Source organism: Rhyacophila brunnea, unplaced genomic scaffold (genome assembly GCF_057557595.1).
Source record: "Rhyacophila brunnea isolate RB1 unplaced genomic scaffold, BYU_Rbru_1.0 scaffold_20, whole genome shotgun sequence".
NCBI classification, from domain to species: Eukaryota; Metazoa; Arthropoda; class Insecta; order Trichoptera; family Rhyacophilidae; genus Rhyacophila; species Rhyacophila brunnea.
In genome coordinates this window covers 31,779,745-31,796,559 of record NW_028232860.1, presented here as the reverse complement: position 1 = coordinate 31,796,559, position 16,815 = coordinate 31,779,745, and the positions used below count along the sequence as shown (strand labels likewise).

At 38.6% G+C, this 16,815-nt stretch overlaps 1 protein-coding gene across 1 annotated transcript; it reads right to left on the bottom strand.

The window, feature by feature from the left end:
• Positions 1-529: 529 nt before the first annotated feature.
• LOC147071523 (cyclin-dependent kinase 20) lies at positions 530-16,557 on the bottom strand. Its single transcript, XM_085947862.1, has 5 exons — positions 16,341-16,557; positions 14,274-14,462; positions 5,917-6,153; positions 1,898-2,125; positions 530-699 (listed from the first exon to the last, which is right to left on the bottom strand). Exons 1-5 carry the CDS (start codon positions 16,536-16,538, stop codon positions 574-576), a joined length of 978 nt encoding a protein of 325 aa, XP_085803988.1. The 5' UTR covers positions 16,539-16,557; the 3' UTR covers positions 530-573.
• Between the last annotated feature and the right edge of the window lie 258 nt (positions 16,558-16,815).

Genomic DNA, 16,815 nt, shown 5'->3' with positions numbered 1-16,815 from the left:
ATTACTGAATTAAAAATTAGCAGATATCTTGCAGTTAAAATGAAACAACTTTACTTAGGAATGGAATTTTTTATCTGTATAATTTATTATTATATATATATATTATTTCAATGGCATGAGGTTATATGAATACTTATAGAAGGTTTTTGTCTCTTTCATCACTTCATGTTGAAGATAAATACGATTAATCTTATTCTTGTTTAAATAATATCCATTATTTCATTATAAATATAACTAATGTGAAATACATTTTAGCATTCCATAATTAATTTCCGTATTACATATATTTTTATGATTGATTTTTGAATGCAACCAACTTGTTATAATTTAATATACTTCATACACCAAAGATAATAAAATAACCAATACGTTACGTTGAAGTAACAAAATTAATGCTTCTGTTTCAGTTTTGTAATGATGGATATTGAACTGGGTTATAAAAACATTGTTTGAATTTTGTAAGTGTACACAGCAATTGAAGAGAAAATATATGAAAATTACTGTTGAATATTTTGTTTTTAATTTTTTTGACGGGCTCGACTTATTTACATACCTAAATACATGACGTACAATTTAATATACTTTATTTTCACTGTTGGATTGCTGCCTCATGAGATATCGGTGCGATTCTGTAGGCTTTGGCATTTCACTCATCGGTGCCGGTAGAGGTTGGGTTGTCAGCCATGTTTGAGAAAGAGCCTATAAAAATAATAAATATGAAATTAATTTCGTTGTGTTGTTAAGAGCCTGTCCACAAGGTGCATTTTGGCGCGCGAGGAATAAGTTGCGCATTCTCCAGGTACATGTGGCCCAATTCAGCTGTCCACAAGCGCTCGTGCGATTTGACTGCTAGACTTTGGACAATCGCGGCGTTTACAGCCATTACAAAATGAATTACGACCGCTTGGCGCTCGAATGCGAAACTTTTTATTGCTACTCCAAAATAAATTACGTCACCCAGCTTGTAAAGTGCCGAGAATAGGTATTGGAAATACTCACGAAATACAAAATCTTATCTCATACATATTCTAACACAATTGAGTTGTGCTTTTACATTCTAGAACCAGAAATGTCTTCCGTCCAGATACAGCGTAGTTTGCGTGTTTGAAACAATTAGGTGACGTAATTCATTTTTGAATTGGCATAAAAAACAAACGCGAATGTAGTAAAAAGCACAACAACTCAATTGTGTTAGATTTTCTATTTCGCGATTAATTCCAATACCTATTCTTCGCACTTTACAACCTAGGTGACGTAATTTATTTTAGAGTAGCAATAAAAAGTCTCGGGTTCGAGCGCCAAGCGGTCGTATTTCATTCTGTGATGGCTGTAAACGCCGCGATTGTCCAGAGTCTGGTGTTTGCAGGCGACTGTTGCGCGAGAGTCGTCACGCACGAGCGCTTGTGGACAGCTGAATTGGGTAACATGTACCTGGAGAATGCGCGATTTGTCACTCGCGTAAAAACGCGCCATGTGGACAGGGCTCTAAGGCCCCGTCCAGGGTGGGAGCGTTCGGCGGAGCGTTGAGCGGTGCACGCAACTCAAACGGCACTGCAGTATTAATTATATGCTACAGCAAATTATATAAATATAAGTCACATATCGCTGTTTTCCTAACAGTTTTCCGTATATTTTTTACATAAACTATACTTAACTCATTTTCGGAATTTTGTGGACATAATTTACTACTTCTGCTGGCCACAGATATAGTGTATACATAATTCCAGTTTGATATATTTTTTCAGGTTAACTAAAATATCAAAGTGACAATAAGGTATGTCAGTGGTTTTGTTGTGGAGGCTACAACTTGTAATTCGGTAAATATGAACATTATCCACACATTAAGAAGAATTTAATATATCTAAAATCAATCATCCACGTGGTATGATAACCTTACCAGTCTTGCCATTATACGTTTTGAAGAATCATAGATGAGAAACTTCTTAACAAAGTCAATGGCTTCCTCAGACGACTGTGGGAACATATCTTCCCAAGGAGTCGGTGCTGATTCCGGGAATGTGATTTTGTTGTAATCGGGAAGTGTGTCTAGATCGGGCCAGGATTCTTTTGTCGGTGTGCCCAGGTTACACAGGACTATTGCGAGTTGCTCTATGTCGGATTCGCCCTTCAGAAAAGAAGACTGTTTTATTACATACCCAAATAAAATTATTCTAATTGAGGCGTCTAATTACAAAAAGCGACAAGTCCACAATTCAATATTTTCGGGAAACAACGTTTTTATGTTTCTAGCTTCAATTATTTGTTTTAACGCGAGATTTTTTTTTCTGTTGTATTCTATGTCGAAATTAGAACCAAATGGCAATTTGTTTCAGCCGATAAACTCTTAAATGTAATAAATATAGGCAAAATAAAATTGGACTTAGCGCTACTTGTACTTCACTTTTTAATTTATCCCGCATAAGGCACATATTTCCGTGGCACTGTCATAAGTTTACCAGATGCTACAACATGGGAGACGCCCTTTTCAATATTGAACGTTACCTTATTGGTTGACATAAACACGCGCGAAATCAACCAAGCTTTAAATAATATGAAAAATGGACTTGGCGTTTTTTGTAATAAATCGAGACTTTAAATATTTTTTTTCGTAGGGTTATGTCGCGTTTTCGAATTTATAAATCAATACATATTGTGTAAAATTATACAAAGAATACGTGCGTATTTTTTTCTCGATTTTGACCAAATGTGGACTTATCGCTTTTTGGAATTATACCCCTCAATTATAATTTTTATTGAAAATGCCATAATTTGTGAAATTTTCAATAAAAAATTATTAGCATGCCATGCCAACAATTTTTGCACTACTTATAAGCATACACATTGTGTATGGATGTCAAAATTAAACTTTTTTTTATTTTTCACGCCATCTATAAATCAATTTAATAATGTCACAACCAGTGGTGGCCGGTGATCTACAGAATAGCATTTTCTGGTAGTGCGCAATGGTTTACCTTCTATATCGAGAAGATAACTTAGTGTAAAATGGCTGAATCGTCTAATTTCTTCAGAATGTGAATTAAATAATATGTCTTCGTATATTTATTCTATTTTTCAAAAAAGTTTTAGTTTAAAAAAACACTTCAAGGATCCTGCATTGTACATATTATGTGGAGTTTTTTAAAATTCATGTTAAAATACTTACATTTTCATTTATAAAATTTCGAAGAATCAATATTCTATTTTAGTGTTTACATTTATATATGAGATTGCTGTTTCTGATAGTAGGGACACAACCATGATTTAAATTATAAAAATGGTAGTCATTACTTGACGGAATGTGAAACACCTCATAATAGTAAATTATTACGAATTATTTGCAAGAAAACACTAGGTTTGTTAGCTCAATTAGTTAAAAACACTCGCTTTAATAACAAAAGATGTGTTTTGGAATAATACTAATTTTGAATTTTTTTAATATGTATGTTTTTGAGACTCTTGAAAAATCTTGTTTGGATAAGAGGATAATCAATAGTCAACACTCAACCTACAATGAACTAAATTTTATAGGCTTCCGGAAGAGATCATTATTCATGACATAGGTTACACCTACGTTTTTATCTTCAGACCTATGAGCACATAAATTTAATAAAATGACTCTTTGAAACACAGTTGGCCTACAAAACAAGTCTCATTTTATTCAATTCTTTTCTTTTATTCTTAATCAGAAACATCAATTAATAATTTTAATTTTATTACTTCTTCTCTCACTTAAAAAAAATGTGAAATATAATGATCTTAAGAGGACGTTCTACAGAATTGGCCTTGAGAATTGAAAATATGATTTTTTAACATGTGGTCCATAATATCTGGTCTACTAGTTAATATAAAAAGGTCGTGTCAAAGTTGTTTGTGTTAATAAATTTGCTCTGTGACTGGTTTGTGTTAATAAATTTGCTCTGTGACTGATCCGACTCATTTCACATTTATTTCATCAGGGCTGTCGAAGACATAAATCATAATATATATTTATAATTTTAAATTTTTATTTATAATATATATTATTTAAGTTTTGTGCACCTAATGCCGGGTCCACACTGGCAACAAGTTAATTTGCTGGCAACCTCGTTAGATTTTACGATAATTATTGTAAAATTTCTTAAGCAATTATGGTAAGTATCGTAAAATTTAATGAGGTTGCCAGCAACTTGTTGCCAGTGTGGAAATGGCTTAATATCCACTGTGGTTCACGTAGTGGCATGGACCTGGGGTTAGCTAATTCAGGAAGTCAACACCCATGATAGAATTTTTTCAAGTTTTGGTTGCATTATATTCCAAAACTCTTCTGTAAAAATCGTTTCCGAGTTTATAAATGGAAATTTCTCGGTGTACATAGTAAACAAACCTACGAATAAAAAAAGACAAAAAGGAACATACTGATTCATCGCAGTAAAATCTGGTAATCAAATTCGCCATTTTGAAAAGCGACGATTTTGCGTAAACAAATATCACGTGGTCTGTACGTGTGCGGCAAACTTCGAATGTGTTTGTAATTTTGTGCAAAGTGCGAATGTAATGTTTTCAAATAATTGATATGGATTAATTATACCATCGTATTATTTTCTCGAAATCATAAACATACTATAATAGTATTTGAGTATCAACCTATGTTCAATTTGAATTGGGTTATAATAATAATATACCCGTATATATATCAATAGTATGTTTGCTACAAAATCCACCCAAGTTATCAGTACGTACTTGCACAGGTTTGATTAAAAACCATGATGAAATTAACATTTAAAAAATATGAATGCTTAATATTATTTTGACAGCCCTGTTTTCTGATCGGCTTCATCTCGCAGGTGTTCATAAAATAATAATAATTCTCCGCGCGGCAGAAATTATCAGTAATAATAATAATATTTCTTGAAATAAAATCTCCGATGATTAGTAATTTTTGCGAAAAGATCGATTTAAATTGACGTAGTTACGACGCCGAGGTCCTTTTTATACTGAATTATATTTGAACGGCGGGCTCTTCAGCGGGCCCTTAATGAGGTAGGTATCAGTAGCGAAGGATGGAGGTAGGCTGTTAGGATCCACCATAAATAGTGCAAATTAAACTTTTTTAGTCATCCATATTTGTTTTTATTGAACAGACAAAATAATTTTATAGATGGTGTTGGTTAGTTTTGAAAAATCAGTTAAACCCTGCCTCATAATATTTGGTATACTTTGGGCGATATGATAAAATTGTGCACACTTTTTCATTCATACTTATATGTTTTAGTTGTATTAAGAATACACATTGCACATATAGTTGGTTAATTTTTTAGAATTCATGAAGCCCTGCCTAAACCAAACTAATATATGAAAAATATTATTCTATCTATAAAATATCCAAAGTTATGTATGATTTAATTGCATAAGAGTATTTTTTTACTATTACATCTATAATGGCTTGGTTTCGTAGGGTTTCATTGAATTTTAAAAACTAACCAACACCATCTGTAAACATTATAGTCTTCTTTCAATGAAAACAAATCGCGAGTGGAGAACTACAAGGTTCTAAGTGTTTGTCCTTGGAGAAACAAAAGTAACAATGAGGCAGCTTAGAATACTACTTCATTGTTGGGTTTGTTTTTTCAAGGACGAACACTTAGAACCTTGTAGTATTCGGATCGCGAAATACCTATGTATGACTAACAAAGTTTAGTGTGTTCTATTTATGGTGGATCTTAACAGCCTACCTCCACCCTTCGCCACTGGTAGGTATAATACCAGAATCGGGTAAGTAAGAATATTTTTTTGCAGCATAATAGTTGACGAGTTCATTTATCTACGCAAACATGGATGGAATGTTGGACTTCACTTGATTGCTAATTTATCTGAGTGGACACTGATGGATGTTATTGAGTACCTAGTTGGAACACAGTTATTAGTAAAATATCTTACTGGGAACAGCGGTTGTTTATTGATCATTTCGGCAACAATGCATCCAACTGCCCAAAGATCTACTGATTGATTGTAATATTTGGCTCCGTACAGAAGTTCTGGCGCTCGATACCATCTGGTGGCCACCTGGTGAGAGTATGGTCTTCCGGTCTCATTCCAGAATAGCCGAGCTAATCCCAGATCAGCTATTTTTAGTATCCCTTGGCTGTTGATGAGTAGATTGGCAGGTTTAAGATCCTGTTGAAGAATTAATTTATGAATTATTTGAAAAAAAAGTATACCTAGCATCCAAGTGTGGAATTTTTATCTTCTTTTAGTTTATATATAGGACCGCGAAGAGTTGAATCAGCTTGGAGAAGTCTTCATCATACAGTGGATTGATCCAGGCACTTGTAGTGTTATATTATCAACATTGAGACCAGTTATTGTGGTAAATACATCTTGAGAATAGGGCTGGACTGAATTAGAGTGCGACAATATTAACCCACGATGGCCTCGCGGCTTAAGCGTCGCTCTATAGAGTCATCGGTCCCAGGTTCGAATTCTGGGTCTGGCAAGTACACATTATTGTTTTTCAATTTGTGTATGAGTCAGAGTATGGATCTAATAGGTTGAGCAAGTGGCTGACATCCATTTGTCGTAAATAATAAAAAAAATATATCTGTCAATACAAACCCCCACAATATGATCTTATTAGGATCGGACATGGTCGATTTTTTTTTTTTTAATTTTACCTTCACCAAGCGCAGATACGATTTATTCTAGTGCGCTAGATTACATAGAAGAAAATTGGGTGCTTTTGACTGGTCCTCCGCCGTCTTCATCTGTCAGTCGCCATTTTTGAATTGAGTTATCTTTTTGTCATCGAATTATAGTACGCGAAAAATGCTAATCGGCGAATTCAATTAATTCCATTTTTCCATTTAACCTAACTAAACCCAACTAATCTAACCGGCGAATTCAATTCATTAATTAAAATTGTGGTATTTTTGACGTACTATACTTTATTAATAGTACGCGGACCAAAATGTACTATAATTATAGTTCGGTTGGCAACACTGCGCTCACTGACAGATGGCAGCGAGCGAAGGCGGAGAACCAGTCACAAGACCCCAAAATTTATTGGGGTATGCTATGCCAATTTCACATACCTCAAGCCTATTACATCGTCTTCTCTCGCTGACCGCAGATCTGATTATGAATTATTGTTTTCTGTCAAAACTCTCGAACTTCACGTTAATGTGGTACCTATCTATTTTATAGCCCACTATAATGCGGGGGTTTCCAATCTTTTTTAAGCTTCGCAGTCCGCACTCAGTTTTCTATTTTGTTAATGAGATTTTGATAAATTGTTCCCTCTCCTTTACTGGCAAGAATGCGTCAATACAACAATAATAGTTATTGTTTCTTAAGGGCCACCCACATTGAGGTGCATGTTACGGTGCTTGTCGCCTGCTGTCACGGGCTGCCACTACGGGAAAAAAGTGTGTAATGTCGTTGTTCTTGGTGTTTAAAACGTTATTAGACTGATGCTCCCATCATTTTTCATCAGTTTTGTGTTCTATTATCTATGAATGTCATGCCGCATGTATTTTAACGTACGCGCATGTAGAAATTGTTAATATTAATTGAAATTAGCATGAATAGTTATCTAATAATAATTCAAATTACTAATACACTATAGTAGGCACTCTACATCAGTGTCATTATTCAGTTAATTTACGAGATGGTGCACGTTCAAAATATTCTGCAAAATGACGAAACCATAGACATTTTTATCGCCGTGAGTTCACGTGATTGTCCGCGGCATGCACCTCAATGTGGTTCCCGCTTTACTGTCTTATATGGCTTTTTGTTTCTTTGTATTTTTTTTTTGTATCTTATACCTATATCATTAAATTCACTTATTTTTGTTAAGCTTTCTCTCCCATGGCACTTTTTATTAATATACGTCTTTCATTAAACTCAGTCAAAGGTCACTTGGGAGTGTGGTGACTTCAGTTGGGTATCTGATGCTGAAACATTCCCAGGCGTAAACAACTGCTGATGCTTCACATCAAACGTGGGGCCTCGTGATGCGCTCGATCGAGACCGAGTGTGATGCGGAGTTAGTTGGTTTGAAGGGTCCATGTTTGTGTTTGTCCTATCTATATATTATATAATAATATATAGTATTACTGACACCCCGGAAGTCCGGGTAGGGAGGGGAGTCGGGGCCGCACGGCCGATCCGACCTCAGAGCTCGACTCGCCGGTCAACCGGGCGTCAATGAGGCCCTCGTAGCGTGCCGTCGGCAGAACGCGGGAGACACACGACCAGCTTCCACCCTTCGACTAGCTCAGAATAGTTCAAGGCGGTCAATAGTAGCTGGTTTTTAGTCCGGTAGAGCACGTTCAGTGCACGGTAGGTCTTGACAGTTGGGGGTAAATGCAGGATTGACGGGATGGAAAAATGATGAACGCACGTTGTTCGTAGCACCAATCGTTGCCGAAAGTTTTATTACCTAATTAGTTAGGTTCACGAAAAAAATTACACAACACACATTACATACACAACACAATATTACTACACATTAACAATCTCACACTTTATAAATTTTTAACAGCCCTAAATTTATTAAAAACGGGCGCCTAGGCTGTCAATTAAAAATTAAGCTTCCACAGGGCACACAGCCTGTCGCGTTTGGGAGTCTTACGCTAACTAACTTTCTACCTGCAGTGTTGCGGCTAGCTCTCCTTCTTTTGAGCTTTATCGCTGTCTCTTTCAATCTACCCCTGAACGACCACCCCTCTCTATCATTCTTGCATGCGGCGAATGTTTGGCTTTTGCCTGGGTTTTACCGTAAGGGTCGTCCAAGCTACCTTTTTGGCAGGCAGACTGAAAGTTACAGAGATTTCTAAGAATTGAGCCCAAAAGAAGCAACATTTATAGTTGATTACTAAAGAGCATTCTATGCATAAAACGGCGATGGAAGGATTTTGGCGGGATATGAGAAACATGAATGTGGCATCCATATCTTCGCTCGTGATTTACTATTAAGGGGTCCTCCATGCCCGTAGAAACGTGGAGGTATCAAGCGGCCCCATTCAGATTCGAGCGAAGTGCCTATTCTGTTTCCCGCCATCGTCCCTCCATCCTCGCTCGTATTACCGCAACACAGCGGTGTGCTCCTTGCCCCATTTACTTTATTGACGGTGACATGACCAAACTCAATAAGTTTACATATAACGGGCCCTTCTTAGGGTCAGTTTAAAATTATATTCTCGCAAGTAATTCATTACAATTCAAGAAAGGCATCGGGGCGTCGCCATGAGCAACCTAAGTTCACATAGTTTTTTTTCAGACATGAAATATAATTCGTATCTATAAGGAATTTACATTACAAGACTGGACGTCATTGTCCGCCTCCGTATCCTGCTTGAAGAGCTTATTAATTAATCTTATTAATAACGACCCTCTTCCATTACAAAAATATTTTTTTTTTTTTTTTTTAAACAATGCCTTTCGCTACATTTCGCACACGTCACGAGTCTCCATGACGCAGCTACATTCGCGACTTCTATTTTAAGCTTACAACTTTCATGGTTATAAACAAGCACTAAGCAGCACTCACACACGGTTATTCTGGGTCCTCGCCATTTGGTCGCAACACCCAACCGTTTACCGTTACTTTGGGTTTACCAACGAGACTATCCCCCACCGTTCATATCCCGAGGGAGGGTCGACGGACGCCCCTAGCTGAGGCGAGTGGTTCAGACAGACCTTTGCGTGGTCGATCCCTCGCCCACATGCTCAGAGCGTGAACATCGCCCCCCATCGTTCAACCACCAGCAGAGTATACCTCGCTGCAGTGCCCCCGCGGTGGACAGTGATAACCAGCCTCAGTATATCCTGTCACCTAAGTAGCGGTTACAAAAACAAAGCACAATCTTACAAGGTGGAATCTGGCATGAACGACATCGTTACAGGCTCATCACCTTCAGTTCGCTACCAATTACGCACACCGGTATTCTTACTCGGTGACGCTACATTTGCGAGAAATTATGTTTTGACAGGCATAATCACAAAGCAACATCTATTACACATTACAATAAAAGAAAAAGAAGACAATTTAACAGCAATCGACTTCTGGGTAGAACTCTATCATTCCTGCCTCACTACGCTAGTAACAACATATTTTTAAATCACAACAGAAATTCAAGACATAACTAGGATGATAACCACAATTACAATCAATAAACAAAGTATAAAACCTTAAAACTCGTCCCTCCGCCATGAGGTGACCCTGATGCAAGCTTCCTACCTACGTTTCGAACCGCAAGAAGAAGGCGGGTAACTGAAGTACCCACATCGCTAGGTTGCGAGCGATTGCGTCAACGACGTTTTCGACTCGTATGGCGGCAGTCCGTGCTATTTTAATTCCTACCTGTTTATTTCTACGCACCGTTTTAGGTCGCGTACGTCTACGGTGGCTATCCCCACCGATTTCCGTGGTCTGAAACCTCCTCGATTTATATCCTTCTCGGTGAAGGCCTCCCCTTGCACCTTTATATAAATACCTTGAATTTCTAACTATAAGGGTAGATTCCACACCACCCGTATCCACTCTTCTTCGAAAGAGTAGATGGTGGAGCATCGCCCGTTTTAGCTCCTCTGAGGGCCTATCCTCATCGCCTACTTCAACACTACACTACTGCACTTTTTCGCTACTTCACCCCCCCACTACTAATTAAAAAAAAAATTAAAATGGAATTAGATTTTCTGATAATTCGGGTAGACACAACGACGCCATTCTGTCTCGCGGCTAAGCGAATGAATGCTGATGTGTCGCCCTTTCTGACACGGCTGAAAGCCCATTGTTATCTATCACGTTCGCTAAGTTTTCACAACAATGTTTCGGATTCACGTCCACTAGCTCTTAAAGATTCATCCTCACTCAGCGATATACAATTCACGAGAGGGTTGTGGTATTCCGTCCCTGCATGTCAAATTACTAGAATATCCGGCCACCGATCGATAAGGGACCCTCAACACACAATAAAAATACACCTCAATATTGTCCTCCACCAGTCGTATCTCGATGAGGAGTCGACAAGCGGCCCCTGCGGTGGTGAGAGGGTCTGTGCCGACAGAGGTTTACCAACAGACTCTCACACAAGGGTGAGAGGGTCTTACCGAAGGCGTACGAGCCGGCCTCCCACACACTCGCCGGAGTGACGAATGGCGCCCCTCAATCAATCACTCCCGACAGAAGACAAAACCAAGGTGCCACAATAAAAAAAACAAATTAAGCTTCGCCTCGCTACCCATTCATGAACGGCGGAATGACTCGGCCGGCACTACCCTTCGCGATCTAGGCTTCCTCTCGACACACGCGTCACGTCAAGTCTCCCGCTCACGATCGGTACCATTACCTAGATGCAAGTTACTTCCACAGTGGGCTCTCGCAAGATGAGGCGCGTAGCTAAGACTCATCTCGTCGACCCGTGGCAGTTCATCCTAACACAACTATTCCTACCTAACGAATGCGCACACTAAAAATCGTACCCTATTTTCATCACCTGTATCTACATGCGTACATACATGCGTCCTTTCTGACACGGCTGAAGGCATATCGTTATCTACCACGCGCGCTAAGTTATCACAGAGATGCTGCGAATTCACGTCCGTTAGACCTCAAAAATCTGTCCCCATCACACGACACCAACTCACGGGATAGTTGTGGGGGACACACCATCCATTACTAGAATATCCGGCCGCGATCGACTGTTGACTCGTGACACAAAGAAAATACAAATAAAATACAAACACAATTATGGCGTACCTGGCGCGAACAGATTCGTTACACACCGACACCCTCCGCCTCACTACTCTATTGCGCACACTGGCACTCGTGCTCAATGTCACTACATTCATGGGCTCGCCTTAATCCTGACAGAGAGACGACAGATGCCTCCTCGATCAATCCCCGATCGAGAGGCATGGTCCTACCTCAACGAGTCAACCAACCAGCCGACGGCGCCATCATCTAGTCAACCGCCCCGTAAGAAGATGCGCGTAGCTAAAACCTATTCCGTCGGTCCACGGCAGTTCATCCCAATACCTCCATTCCTCCTTAACAAACGCTCCTCGCTAACGACCGTTATTACTTCTCGTCACACGCTCATACATGAGTCGTCATTAAGTAAATTAACCTAGGCAAAATTCAAGGGATACAATTAACAAAATGTGCTTACAAAACAAAATTTAAAATAAGTATTCATGGTTATCATACTTAGTACACTAATCTCCGTACTAAATACGCAATACAGAGTCATCAACCTGGCCAAGGTAGATTTATAAATGAGAATTAAGATTCATTTTCAACATTTTTCATCTCATCTTAATTGAGTGAATAAGGTCATTAATATTTAATTATTCTATTTTATTCCGTCGTGTTCGACAACATAGGTTAATGCAGTACCAAACTGCGGCATATACTGTAGTTAAATTGTAGGTCTAACAACAAAATGACACATCAATAAGACATACACTGCAATGATAACAATACACAAACATTACAATACGAAAATAAACAACAATATGAAATATGAATTAAAATGAAAGTTTTATATTGGCCTGGTCGTTCCTCCGTAGGGGGTCTCCTTCCTCGTCATCTTCTCCAGTTAGAGCTTTATAGGCGCTAACCGGCTGTGTGGCGGTCTGTTACCGCGTCGTCCGCGCCGCGCTGGCGTACCACGCCTCTCCATGGACATTTCGTAGCCGGCATCCCTCCTGGTCCGCGCCGTCTTCTCGCAGATACACTGCACGGTACACTCAATAACTTCCATCAAGTCCGTATCGCAGTTATCCATCGTATAGTTAAAAATAAATTTAGTATTTAAAATTTATTATTAGTGTCATTGATCCTTATTTGCACGCACTGGCAATTGTTCGTATTGCAAAATCAACAGAAAAATATAAACTCGAGAAAAAAAATGTCTTACTGTCAAACTGACAGATGACAGCTGTCAAAAGTAACAAATGGCAACACTCACAGCTGATTCAAAATGGCGGATGTCAACAGACTCAGCTGTTTCAAGATGGCGGACTATCACAACACGACAAACGTCAAAGTGACAGTTGACAACCTTCACAGCCGATCCAAGATGGCGGATGTCAACAGACTCAGCCGTCCCAAGATGGCGGACTATCACAACACCACCAACGTCAAAATTACAGTCGTCAACCACAACAACCGTCCTCCCACTGTCACAAATGTCAAAATGTCACTGTCCACGTCAACTGTCAAACGCTTTAAGCACACTAAATTTAGCACTGACTCTTCATTTCAGGATATCGGTTCGGTGAAGCTCCTTCGGTTCTTCACTGCCCTATTTCTGACACGTACTTGTCAAAATGACAGGTACTGTCACAGGTCCACGTTGGGCTCGCCAAACTTGACACCCCGGAAGTCCGGGTAGGGAGGGGAGTCGGGGCCGCACGGCCGATCCGACCTCAGAGCTCGACTCGCCGGTCAACCGGGCGTCAATGAGGCCCTCGTAGCGTGCCGTCGGCAGAACGCGGGAGACACACGACCAGCTTCCACCCTTCGACTAGCTCAGAATAGTTCAAGGCGGTCAATAGTAGCTGGTTTTTAGTCCGGTAGAGCACGTTCAGTGCACGGTAGGTCTTGACAGTTGGGGGTAAATGCAGGATTGACGGGATGGAAAAATGATGAACGCACGTTGTTCGTAGCACCAATCGTTGCCGAAAGTTTTATTACCTAATTAGTTAGGTTCACGAAAAAAATTACACAACACACATTACATACACAACACAATATTACTACACATTAACAATCTCACACTTTATAAATTTTTAACAGCCCTAAATTTATTAAAAACGGGCGCCTAGGCTGTCAATTAAAAATTAAGCTTCCACAGGGCACACAGCCTGTCGCGTTTGGGAGTCTTACGCTAACTAACTTTCTACCTGCAGTGTTGCGGCTAGCTCTCCTTCTTTTGAGCTTTATCGCTGTCTCTTTCAATCTACCCCTGAACGACCACCCCTCTCTATCATTCTTGCATGCGGCGAATGTTTGGCTTTTGCCTGGGTTTTACCGTAAGGGTCGTCCAAGCTACCTTTTTGGCAGGCAGACTGAAAGTTACAGAGATTTCTAAGAATTGAGCCCAAAAGAAGCAACATTTATAGTTGATTACTAAAGAGCATTCTATGCATAAAACGGCGATGGAAGGATTTTGGCGGGATATGAGAAACATGAATGTGGCATCCATATCTTCGCTCGTGATTTACTATTAAGGGGTCCTCCATGCCCGTAGAAACGTGGAGGTATCATTACTATATTATTTACTTACTCTGTGCATAATATTATGGTCATGAAGATAGTCAACGCCCTTTAGGAGCATCTGTGTGTAACTCTTCACTTGTGGTTCCGTCAGAGGGTTCTGAGTCTCTCGTAGCATCTCCCAAAGACCAGAGCACATGTACTCCAAAACCAGAACAAAGCTCATTCCTCGTGGAAATACATCGTACATTCTGACAATCTGAAAATAATATATATATCTACTTAGATTAGTACAAAATAGATGTACATTGAACCACACCGAGTGAGCTAAGTATAGTAAACAATATGAACTTATAAAAAAAACGTCCACCTGAACTCGTCTCACAGCAGTGGAATATATCGTTATCTGAAACAATTTGATCGAACGTAGTTATCGAATTCCCAATCGCTGTCACCAATGCAGGTTTCTCCTAACTGATTTCATTTCTCTCTGTTAAACTAGGTACCTTCTCGATTCGGCGTTATCTAGGTATAACTTTTCAACAACGCAGAGGCTCTTAGGTACTGGAGTACTGGAGTAGGTACTTGGGTACTGGAGGATAAGATTTATCCAGCGATTGCCCATTTGAGCTTCGAGCTTCGATTTAGGTACGAGTATCCAATATTATGAACAAAATGCTGAATGGTATGAAGATACAATACTACATAATAGCAATTAATTATAATCTTTACTTTGAGAATGGGACCTTTAATGGTATTCCAACGCTAAAGCCGCGTGTCCACCGTGGGTGCTCTCGTAAAAATAAAATTTGTTAATACAAACCTCTACTCTGTGGAGGCCCATAAGATCCTATTAGGATCGGACATGGCCGGAAAAAATGGTATTCCACAAACAGTATCATTGCAAATTTGTTAATAGTATCAGGGCTCGAAATGGACCGGAGCGACGTTCCGGTTCATAAAATCCCCAAAACTATCGCTCCGTCTCGTGGAACAAATTATTTGATCGTCTGAGCTAGATAGGTCATTCATATAACAAAAATCGAACACACTTATTTTTATAAAATACATATAAAATTAAATAATTATGTTAATATTTTCGTAAAATTATCAAGCGCTCCGGTTCGTAAAATTTTCCATTTCGAGCGCTGAATAGTATGTACCTATAGAACTTAGTCAAAGGCAAGGGTGTTTTAGTATTTACACATTACTTGATATAATATGGTAAACAAAGTTTTAATTATTTTATACCAGCGATAGGCCGCATGTAATTCGGCAATAAAAAGTAGAATGACATATTTGCAAAATGAAGAAATTAATATGCTAATTCCATTTGATTTTTTATTTAAATAAATTAGACAACAGTTACTTACTGTTGGATGTCGGCACACGATCCTCTACCCGCATCTCATCTAACCACTCCACCAATTCTATCTGACCACTTTACATATTCGCGATTAATTGTTGCAAGTGCGTTAGTTTAGAGAAGTTTTATCTTGTAACTTCGAAGCCTTTTAATATAATGGCCGAGAGGCTTAAAATGTCGGCTTATAATCATGGGTCCCAGGCTCGAATCCTGGGTCTGGCAAATACGCATATTGTTTTTAAATTTGTGTATGAGTCAGAGTATGGACCTAACAGGTTGAGCAAATGGCTGACCTCCATTTCTCGTAAACACAAAATTTGTTAATACAACCTCCATTCTATAGAGGTTCATATGATCCTCTAAGGATCGAACATGCTGAGGTAAGTAAGTAAGTATAGTAATATATACTATATTATAGTCATATAATGATGATCTATTAAATGACTACCATCGGTACATTGGTAAATTTGTAATCTATAAGCTGAGCTATAACGGAACAAACAGAAAGAAATAATTTATAGAACAAAACTAGGTATATTTCGTGTATCACTTGGGGATAGTTAAAACGCTGATCAAAAAGAAAATACTTCGAAATAACTGACACTTATTTAATAGGTACCCACTACTTGGGTATAGAACATTTTATATAAAAAAACATATGCCTAAATGATGTATCCCTAACATTATTCTTTCCTACAATAAAAAATCTTCAAAATAGTTAGGTAGGTAGGTGCTATTTAATAATAATATTTTGCAATGTTATTGTCTTACATATTTACAGTTGGTGTGTTGAAGAGTTTTAATTTCTCTCATTACATTCAAAGGAATCCCGTCGTCCAATGATTTCAAAAGAAGTTTTTTTAGTGCAACTTTTTTGCCTGTCGGTAAATGCACTCCTTTCAACACCAGTCCATGGGCCCCTTCCCCGATGCGACCCGTGATGGAATACCTGTCTATTTCCTTGTCCATGGTTAAATCGTTGCCATGGCTACCGCTGCAACAACAAACATGGCGTCAGAACAATAGAATATGACAGAAAATTTTATTCACTTGACTTGTGATATTTTAAGATAGTTAGATTGTTAAAACTATGATAATATGCTTCGAACATAGCGGTTTAGTTACAAATATCATACAGTGAATTAACTAATTTGGTTTCCTTACCTTGTCATTTGGATTATTCCTAATTTGATATCCCGTTGCTACGTTCTGAATATAGTTTGTTTTTATTTTACAATGTTGCCAA

What these genes read in the sequence shown, in the direction of transcription:
- LOC147071523 (XM_085947862.1), bottom strand. Translation starts at nt 16,538, where the DNA reads ATGGACAAGGAAATAGACAGGTATTCCATCACGGGTCGCATCGGGGAA. An exon ending in ACCATAATATTATGCACAGA is followed by an intron (nt 6,154 to 14,273) that starts GTAAGTAAATAA and finishes ATTCTTCAACAG; the next exon opens with GATCTTAAACCTGCCAATCT. An exon ending in AACGTATAATGGCAAGACTG is followed by an intron (nt 700 to 1,897) that starts GTAAGGTTATCA and finishes TTATTTTTATAG; the next exon opens with GCTCTTTCTCAAACATGGCT.